Source organism: Pleuronectes platessa, chromosome 3 (genome assembly GCF_947347685.1).
Source record: "Pleuronectes platessa chromosome 3, fPlePla1.1, whole genome shotgun sequence".
Classification (NCBI taxonomy): Eukaryota; Metazoa; Chordata; class Actinopteri; order Pleuronectiformes; family Pleuronectidae; genus Pleuronectes; species Pleuronectes platessa.
Genome location: NC_070628.1, coordinates 1,893,647 through 1,903,585, shown reverse-complemented (window position 1 = coordinate 1,903,585; position 9,939 = coordinate 1,893,647). Strand labels below are relative to the sequence as shown.

The following is a 9,939-nucleotide window of genomic DNA, read 5'->3' as shown; positions in this document are numbered from 1 at the left end:
CAAAAATCTGAAGAGACGCAGAAACAGTTTGAGTTGTTTATTGAGGGGGTGAAGTAGAAAAGGAGCAGACTGGTGTTTTAGCACCTTTACACAAGTTATAAAACATCTCCTGGTTCTCTGGCTGCTCCTGATGAAGAAGGTGGAGAAGGAGAAAAACTCTCGACTCGGAGAAACGTCTCAATTTGAAAAAATCTCATTACGTTTGAATTACAACGGAGGTTAAATTGACAAATTTTGGAAACCTGTGATTTTGATCAGTGCACATGACATTAGCATGTAACATAAGTTAAAAACAACAGAAGGAATTTTACAAATGTTGTTACCTGGAATTAGACAGAAAACATCATGAAATACTGGGTGTAGCTATCTAAGGCATCTTAAATTCAATAGAAAAGAAGATCTACAGGTCTCATACAAAGCAGGAATGAAGCTAAACCATGTCACATTATATTTTATTCCTCGCACGCTGTACAAAGTCTGTTTTCTTCAGGGCTGGTCGCACCAACCTCAACACTGGGCAGCTTTACTTGTATTTTATAATATCCTACATTTACCGTGTCTCTCAGACACACACTGTATTTACATAGTCAGACGTGAACATAAATATGAGCCGGCTCTTTCTATCCGTCCCAATGGCATCGCATGTTCTCCGGACACATTCTTAAAAAAATACACCAAATATTGGCCACCTACGCTTTAAACCGTCTGCCGCCGCGAAGCACTGAACTCAAAGTGCGTTAAAAACATGTCTGACCTGTGTTGAGCTTTTTGGTCAAACCTCTGTGTCGTGTGCAGAGAGGAAGGTGGTTGTTGGAGCGTGACCTTCCATCGCACACGCATGTCACAGTATTAAAACACGCCACAGGGAGAACTCAACTAGAGGCTGTCTCATGGCACCGAGCTCATTTGACCAAAAAGCTGATAATAAAATAATTCACTGTATTTGTTGGATAAAAAGAAAAAAGCGAGCGTCAAACTGACTGAGGACCTGTTAGAGAACATCTTCATTATATCAAAAAACGATATCAGCAACAGTTTGTTTGCTATAAAGCAAATGATAAGTGACATGTGAATACTGTACAGTCGGCCTAATGCTGGTCATCAGAGGGAAACGTGAGAATTAAAGCTATCACATAGCTGGAGAGGAAATCAAACACAAACTGAGGCCTGAGAAAGCGTTGTGTTGTTTTTTTTGCATCTTGTGACATGATTGTCGAGTTAGAGCAAAGAGTTTGAAATCTGAATCATATTTACAGCAAAGGCTACAAATCACCGGATGAAAACTATACTGTGATGAAGCAGAAGAGCAGTTACCCTGGAGTCGTGTTTCACGAGGAGTCGGTTGGACTGGGAATCGTTTGGTTCAGCTACCAAATCTGTCTTTTATAAACATGTTTTTAAAAAATATACAAAATACTGAAACACTTTATCGGTTAATTAAAGAATCGGGAGTTCCGTTGGTTCGTCCTCACAGAAGCAGCCGTCGGTGAACTTCGATCAAACAACATGTGAAAGTTGTGTTTGAATCAATGACTATTTGCTGAAACCGGTGGAAGATTTGGTTTTAACACATATTGAAGTTCGATGCCCACCCCCCCCCCGATTACACAGGAAATGAAGACGTTGCACTGAGTTGAATATTGTTGCAGCGTTTCTCTGAACGTAGAGAACTGTAGGTAGTACACATGTTTCATACGTGACAGGTTGTTAGTACAGTTAAATCTATTAAACAGAATTCAACCTGGAACCATCTCACCGGTTATTAATCTGTCCTGTAAACCCCCCCCCCTCACGTTTAATACCATCCCAGCCTGGTTGTGACACACTGCAAGGACCAGGTCCTGTTATTATCCAATTAAAACTCAAGCCTGTACAAAAGCCTAAAATACTTTCTGTAAATTCAAAGTTGAAACTTTCTCCACGACGCTGCCACGGACCCTTCAGCAACCAGACGGTGTTTCCAACAATCTACATTTCTACTTTTCTTTAACTATCTGGGTCCGGTCCCCGTCTGGAACATTTACAGACTTCACGTTTGTTCCATATTCTTGTCACATTCAGAACTTTGCTCTTCACCAAGTCATCACCAAATTAATCCAAAGTCCAGAATCTCTTTGTGGTATGTTTGAAAAATGATTTAAAAACGTTAATGACAACTTTTAAGGCACAGTGACTTCTGGCCCCGAACAGTGAAACTGATCCAGAGTCAGAAATCCTTCTGAACTCGTTTCTTCTCGACCGAGTCTCCAACTTTTCTTTCTTATGTTTTTAACATTCTCAACTTCTCATTTAGTCTCTTTCGATTTTATGTCAATCCTATTCCAAATCAATTTGTAACGACTGTATGAAAAAAAGATATAAATAGTTTATTATCATTATTAATATTATGTATAATAATACGCATATACACACTTTAAAAATAGCCAATGTAAACTGAAGAAGTTTTGTGGTCCCCAACTTTTTTTTTGGGTAAATCAGCAAAAAAAAAACTTCTGCTAAAACACAAATAGATAATTTCCAGGTAAAATATGTTTTTTGGTAAATTTATAAAACACTGCGTAAATTTTTTTTTTTTGCTTCTTCACAGACAATTTGTCAGAGTTCCCGATGTTCCACGAAAAAAACAAAAAGTGGAGAATGATTTGTGGAAAGCGATGGAAACTGTTGGTGAAGCCGTGAGTCCGGTGGTCTCAGGTGAGGGAGTCTGAATTATTCTTCTACCAAAGAAGTTCATAAATAAGCCGGCAGAGTGGTGCCTCTGCGTCTGGAGACTCGTCTTCGAGTCACTTCACACGTTCAGGCCTCCGCTCGGACCAGAGGGGAAAATAACACAAAGGAAAATGATCTACTGTTGTTAAATGTGCTGGGTCAGTTAGAAGTCCATCAGAAGGGATTTCTCTGTACACCACACAGCGTCCTAGAGGAATGAGCAGAGACACGGGGACTGGTTTTTGGAGTATTTCCCAGTATGGGATAAGTCTCAGTCTCCCCTCGTCCCCTCTGCAGCTCCACTAACACAGTCTTGAGTTTGTGTGTGTCCACGCGGGGTGCACGGTGCGCTCACAGGTTCTTGGTGTTTATGTGCGTCTTGTAATGCTTCGTCAGGTGGTCGCTCCTCATGAAGCGTTTCTGACACTGGCTGCACTCGAAGCGCTTGTCTCCTGTGGGGGAAACACAAGCAGTGAGCAGGGTGATCACGTGTTTTAATATAACACTCTATCACATGACAGACGTGTGTGTAGGGCACCTGTGTGTGTCCTGGCGTGCCGCTGCAGCTCGTCACTGCGCGTGAAGCGTTTCCCACAGAAAACCCAGTTGCAGGCGAAGGGCCTCTCTCCGGTGTGCAGCCGGACGTGAGCTCTGAGCAGAGACGTCTTCCTGAACGTCTTCTCACAGCCGGGGACGTGGCAGATGTGCTTCCTCTTCCCGACCTCCCCGGGCCTGCAGCGTGGCCGAGCACACAACAAACACACAACAAACACACACAAGCAAGATAAACCGTTTAAAGAGTCGAACTTTAAAATCTTTCAAACAATCAAAAGGTACAAACACGTTGTAAATCTGTCCAGGAATCAGTTCTCCAGGTGATAATGTTCCCTTGAGCATCTAAATATTTGTTCTCCTCTCTTTAATAAATGTTTCTTCCAGAACCGCCCCCCCCCCCCCCCCCCCCCCCCCCCCCACCCCCAAACACCTGGACCAGAGAATGGATGGTGTTGTAATGAACTGTACTGACCTCTTGTCTGCGTCTTTGCAGTTGGGGCAGGTGCAGGCCATGCGTCTCTTCTTCTCTCCTGGCTGACCGGGCAGCTCCAGGGTCAGCGTCTGGTCCACCTGGATGGCGGCCTGGCCCTGCGCCGCCAGCTGGAGCCCCCCGCCCTGCATGGCCTGCATGGTGAGGTGCTGCTGGCCTGAGGGACACAGAGGGACACAGAGACAGACGCAGTGTGAGACACGCAGCAGCCAATGAGACGAGCAGCTGAGAGCCGGCGCCACGTCGGACAGAAACTCTAAATCAATGGTTAATGAACATTAATATAAAACTGACACATGACAGTAACGGGCTGACAAAACATTCCAAACAGATGAAGTTCATATCAGCAGCTCAGGAAGTTTGCTTTTAAATGAAAAGATTCAAACCTCTCCGGATTCTTGACAATCAACAGTTGCTCTTGTAGTATTTGTCAATATGATGCATCACAACTAAACACACAACTTTCATTGTGTGAATACAGTATGTTGTGTTTGAGTAGAATTATCACAATTACTTTGTTACGTGAGATTTGTATTTTCTAAGAGAATAAAATGTCCCTACGACCTTTTTTTATAAATATATAAAACACTGAAAAAATAATAATGACTTTCAGATGTAGTGTGATTTAAGGTCCAGAACATTTAGTCTCAAAGTTCTGTCCAACAAATTTTAATTAAAAGCAAATTTCATTCTCAAAGTTTTAGAGACTTTAGTAGAATTCATTTTCTGTTTGATGTCTTAGGGACACGTTCCATCAAGGAGGTTATGTTTTCACCCCCGTGCGATGATGATTGGTTTGTTTCCTTGTTCTTTAGCAGGATCACTCACTGACTCCATGTTTCCTGTGAGTCAGTGAAACGCCTCAGAGCCTCACTCACCCCCTGCGTTGGTGATGGTGACAGGAACTCCCTGCACCTGGACCCCGTTGATGCTGATCGTCTGCACCGCCTGCGCAGCCGAGGGCAGCTGCGACGGGTTCAGCGCCATCATCCCCCCCGCCGGGGCAATTTTTGCCAGAGTCCTCTCCTTCCGCCCCCCCGCCAGCGTCCTCTTGGTGCCGGCCGGCGGCGAAGTCGCGGCGGTGGCGACCGACGTGGTGGAGGTGGTTGTTGTGGTGGAGACCGAGTCCTGGAGCAGAACCGACTGCCAATCACCCGACGCCGTTTTGAAGAAGATCTGAGGAGAGGACATGATGATGTCAGAGGTTTTCTTATAACTGGAGAGAAAATGGATAAATACTTTAATAACTCAAAAAAATAACATGAAAGCAACGATATGTAACGGAGACGTTTTCAGACATGAACCTCGGAGAACATCCACAAAATGAGGTCGAGACTTTCTCTGGAGTTTCTGCTTATTCAGTGACTCCTCTGCCGCGTGTTCGAAAAGTCGTCATCACACAAACTCACTCACGGTCGATGCGTTGAAACGGTTAATTGTCACATTAAGAGAACATGTGACTGGATACCTGTGTTGGCGATGGATCTGTGGGAGAGACCTGCAGGTTGGTGGGGGCCGGCTGTCTCTGTGGGACGGGTGGCAGAGTGGCGGAGGCGGCCTGCACCACCTTCAGTGCCTGCTGCGGGATCTGAACCATTTGAGAATCCTGTTTGGGCTGCACCAGCTGGACCTGCTGCACCATCGCCGGCTGCCCGGGACTCTGCACGATCAGGAGGTTGTTTCCAGCCTGGACGCACAGAACCAGGAGAAGAGAGGTTACTGGGACGCTCAGGCTTTAAATCAACTCCTACATGAACTGGTGAGTGACTGACACCTGACTCTGACACAGGTCCTAATATGAACACTATAGAAATAAACTGTCTTACCCAGGAAGTCCCTGGTCCCTACAAGTCCAGAAACTTAACATTAACATTGTTCGACACCACAGTGGACACTTGTTTTGCAGCAGTTGCCGGTGAAAATATCAAAAACAGGGGATTTCATTTCTTCCAAAGCTTCTCTGCAGACGCACCTGTATGATGTTGTCCCCGGCTTCGATCAGGATCGTCTCCATCTGCTCCGGGGGGGGGGAGGCGGCCTGTGCAGGATGAGACAGTGGAGTTTGTGAAGCCAGAACCACTTTCTTCCTCCGCCCTCGTCGTCCCTTTCCAGGAGTGAGGGTGGCCGTCTCTGTGATGATCTGAGTCCCACCCACCTCTCCCGTGGCCACGTTGAGCGGCAGGGTGAGCCCCCCCGGCAGCTGCACCATGTGAGCAGCCGAGTGGTTCGGCCTCCGCGACTTCGGACACGGCTTGATGGCGACAGTCTTCTGTGGCGTGACCGGAGCGGTGGCGGCCGCGGGGGGCCGGGACAGTCATTGGAGTGGTGAGGATGGCCTGGTTGGTTCCGGGTATGAGCTGGAACTGCCCCCCCTGCGGCATCATCTGAATAGTCTGGGGGCCCTGCATCTGCGGCACCACCTGGTACTGGATGTTGCCGGGGGCCGAGGTGTTGCTGCGAGCCGGGCTCTGCTGGATGGTGAGGACGATGGGGCTCCCGGGGGCCGTGGAGCCCAGGCCGGCAGGGAGCTGGATGACATTGCCCTTGGTTGAGAGGAAGCCCAGGTTCTTGGGCGGCGCCGGGGCGATCGGAGCCGGCTTTATGGGGAGGAGCCTGCGAGGCTGCGGCTGCGATGGAGGAGATGTGACGGGAGCCTGAGCAGCGGGGGGGCCGATCTTACTACAGGTTGCAGCCAGGAGGGCCAGAGGAGAGGGCTGGGTGTCCTGCAGGCAGATACACAATCACACAACTCAGATGCTACTCACACTGTCGGCATTAAAACCAACCTGAGCCAAAACAGGTCAACACTGAGAGAGAGAGAGAGAGAGAGAGAGAGAGAGAGAGAGAGAGAGAGAGAGAGAGAGAGAGAGAGAGAGAGAGAGAGAGAGAGAGAGAGAGAGAGAGAGAGAGATGAGAAGCACATGCAGTGTCGTTAACTGTGGAGTCGTAGATGTGAGTTTCCACCTGTAAGTGTTGTGTGTCCCTCTGTCGTCCATGTGTGTGATCCTCAGGCTGCAGGACGAGGAAGCATTCTACGTGAATCTCAGCTCCAGCTGTTTTAAAGAACTTTATCGACACTGGACGACTTCATGTACCTGAACCATCACCGAGGATGAAAACGCCTCTGAGCTGCTGAGTGGCACCGACATGAAGTCTACTGAACTCAGGGTTTATCCTCCTGAAATGATCCCTTGTCCGAGTCAGTTGACATTTTTCTACCGCACTCTCACTGGGACTCACTGGGAGTCACTGGGAGTAACTGGGACATTTTCCAGGACCCTTTAGAAGAAGGCTGGCAGGAACGTGTGTGGAGCAACCGACTCAGACTTTTGTGATCTCCTTCTGGACAATTTTTCCAGAAAATGCTGAGAAGAATAATTTAAGGTTTAGCACAATATTCCAGTGACCAAAATCCAAGATGACTTTTAAGGTTTGCCTGACTAAATATTCTAGACTCAACGGTCCACTCAGTCTTTTGAGGTTTCCCACTACACCTTCAGTCGAAGCTGAAGTTACCTGTGAAAGCTCCAAACAGCTTGTAAGTGGACTTTAGACTGATTTGTACCAGATATTGTTCCCTAAGGTCAAAACCATTTATTCTCAGATAAGTGTTGTCTCACAAAGCTGGTGTTATTCTCTTTAGTGTGGAAAGTGGACGGCAAAGGGAGTAGATGTGTTATCAATCTGCCTTAACGCGTCAAATAAAATCTAAAATGTTCCTCCAGTGCCACAGAGAGCACACGTGGATCATGAGTTGAACAAGTGGGACGAACGCAAGAGGGGAGAGGGAGAGAGAGAGAGAGAGAGAGAGAGAGAGAGAGAGAGAGAGAGAGAGAGACCGTCACTCACTTGTGTGGAAGCGGTGGAGGGCTGGAGGTATTCACTGGGACTGACAGCAACAGTGGTGGCCATACTGTCCTGTTGTTCTGGAAAACACAGACAGGGCAGTCACATTCAGGCTGTTCAACACAACATCACATTCCTACACAACACAAACACATCGGAGAAAGCACCACAAACATCTGACATATAAACAACCCTAACCCTAACACACTACAAGGTCACCAGTGCTAATAACGGCATTAACTCACAAACAGCGGCATCGGCACATTTATCTCAACCACAGATGAGGTCACCGGCCTGATGTACAGAATTTAAAATGTATGAAAACCTGCTGATGCATCAGATCTTTACAACATGAAGCAGAACTGTGTGCATCTGGATTTTGGATCGTCCATAATTAGGGAAACGTGCAAAATAACAACAAACAGAGTAAACTAGTTGTAATGAAGTTAACTGAGTGGAGTTGAGAGTTGCTGAGTTTGGTCCTATAATCTCAAATATCAAGCTACTGGCAATGATTCAGATGCTTTCTACAGAAACACAATAAGGGACTGTGGTCAAATGCATTATGACAAGAGAAGACAGGAAGTTCACTGAGCATATTAGATTCTATCAAGACAGTCAGCGCAGGAAGCTATAGTTTAAGAGCAGGATAAATCTCCAGTAAATACAAGAGGTTTTTGAAATACGTAATATTCTGAAATAATTTCCCCTGCATCAGACAAATGCACAAATGAAATCTCAGCCCTCTCTGCTTCAGTTCGGTTCTCACAGCTGCCTGGTGGGAATATTAAGACTCAACTCAACATCTGTCCTCGCTCTTAAACGTGAAATATCAAATCTGTTGAGCTCCTGGTGTGTGAACAGGAAGCAAACACTTGAGATGAACCAGCAGGTGACACGTAACCACACAACCACACACCAGCACTGTCCTGGCAGCCAGCGCCCTCCCCCCCCGACTCCAGCTGTAAGACACGCTGATGAAGTATCACACAACTGCACTCGAGCCACCAAGCCTTCGTCTCCTTTAATAAGAAAACTTAACAAAACACACAACGGCTTCATCTCGAGGCTTTGTGCAGAATGTTTTCATCTAGTGAATTATTCTCTGTGAAATCAGTGAACGTGTTGTTTTATTTCACAATGTTAAAGAAAGTGGGGAAAGGAATCTCTGGATCCCCCCCCCCCCCCGGCTCCAGAAGGTGACATGTTCTACCCTGATCTGCATCTTTCCACCAAGTGGTCCTGGTTGTCTGTCCAGTGGCTGGTTCTGACAAACCAACACACACATGGGGTGAAATGTCACCCTCACACAATCAACACATCTCACCTCCTCCACTCAACAACTTGCTTTGGATCAGGAACTTTCAGATTTCACAGGAAACAAACCTCGAAGCTCAGCTCTGATACTCCAGTGTATTAACAATCATAATATATGATTGACACGGGAACACTCAGCTGTCAGTCACGGGAGGAACCAGCTGTCAACACTGAACTGATCCCTGACACACGAGTCAACGTGAGGAACCAGTTCAGCCCACTCTGCCCATTGGCTCACACGCAGGATCGAACTGGGGCTGTTGGTTCCACAGCAGCCGCAGAGGGGATCCAGATTGCCTACGTGTTTGAGTCTTTGAGTCCTGAGTCTTTGAGTCTGAGCCTCACACGGGGGAGGCAACACAGCGCGGCCTTAAACACACACACACACACACACACACACACACACACACACACACACACACACTGACTCGGCTGTGGAGCAGCAGCTACCGTTAGCCAGCGGAGCTAACTAGCATCACTGACTTAACACTGGGGCTGGCTCGAGCGGCTAGCAGCTAGCTCGAGCTAACTGTGTCCGTGTGCAGCTGCATTCAACGAACCGAACTGGGACCGTCGCTTGAAACCAGTCTGTGTTTCTGTGCAGTGGAAATGCACGTCCGCGTTCCGGAGCGGGGGAGGAGCCGCTACTTCAGCCCCGCTAGCTGCACACTGATCCCCGCTAACTGCACACTGAGCCCCGCTAGCCGCTCACTGATCCCCGCTAGCCTCACACCTAGCCCCGCTAGCCGCGCACTAAGCTAGCTGCAAACTCTTTGATAACGTTACAGAAAGAGGCAGCCCCCTTCCCGGAAGTGCGAGGCTTATCCCGGTGCCCGGAGCGGCCCGCGTCCCGGTGTGAACCCACCGGCTCGTGGCACATCGCGTCCGGCGCCGCAGCCCGGTGTCGAATCCCCGTTTAGCGCAGTAGAAACACAGATAAACACCAATGTTTGAATTCCTACCCACCGCTCATGACGACATTCGCTGTCCGCGAGCCTCGAACACCGAGCCCGGGGAGGAGC

General features: G+C 47.7%; 1 protein-coding gene across 1 annotated transcript; it reads right to left on the bottom strand.

The window, feature by feature from the left end:
• Positions 1–22: 22 nt before the first annotated feature.
• Positions 23–9,939, bottom strand: sp2 (sp2 transcription factor). The gene is given in 9 exon segments (XM_053415876.1): positions 23–3,161; positions 3,248–3,441; positions 3,737–3,911; positions 4,633–4,930; positions 5,223–5,441; positions 5,727–6,057; positions 6,059–6,477; positions 7,604–7,680; positions 9,884–9,939. Coding segments are annotated over 9 exon segments (1,821 nt in total). The 5' UTR covers positions 9,891–9,939; the 3' UTR covers positions 23–3,060.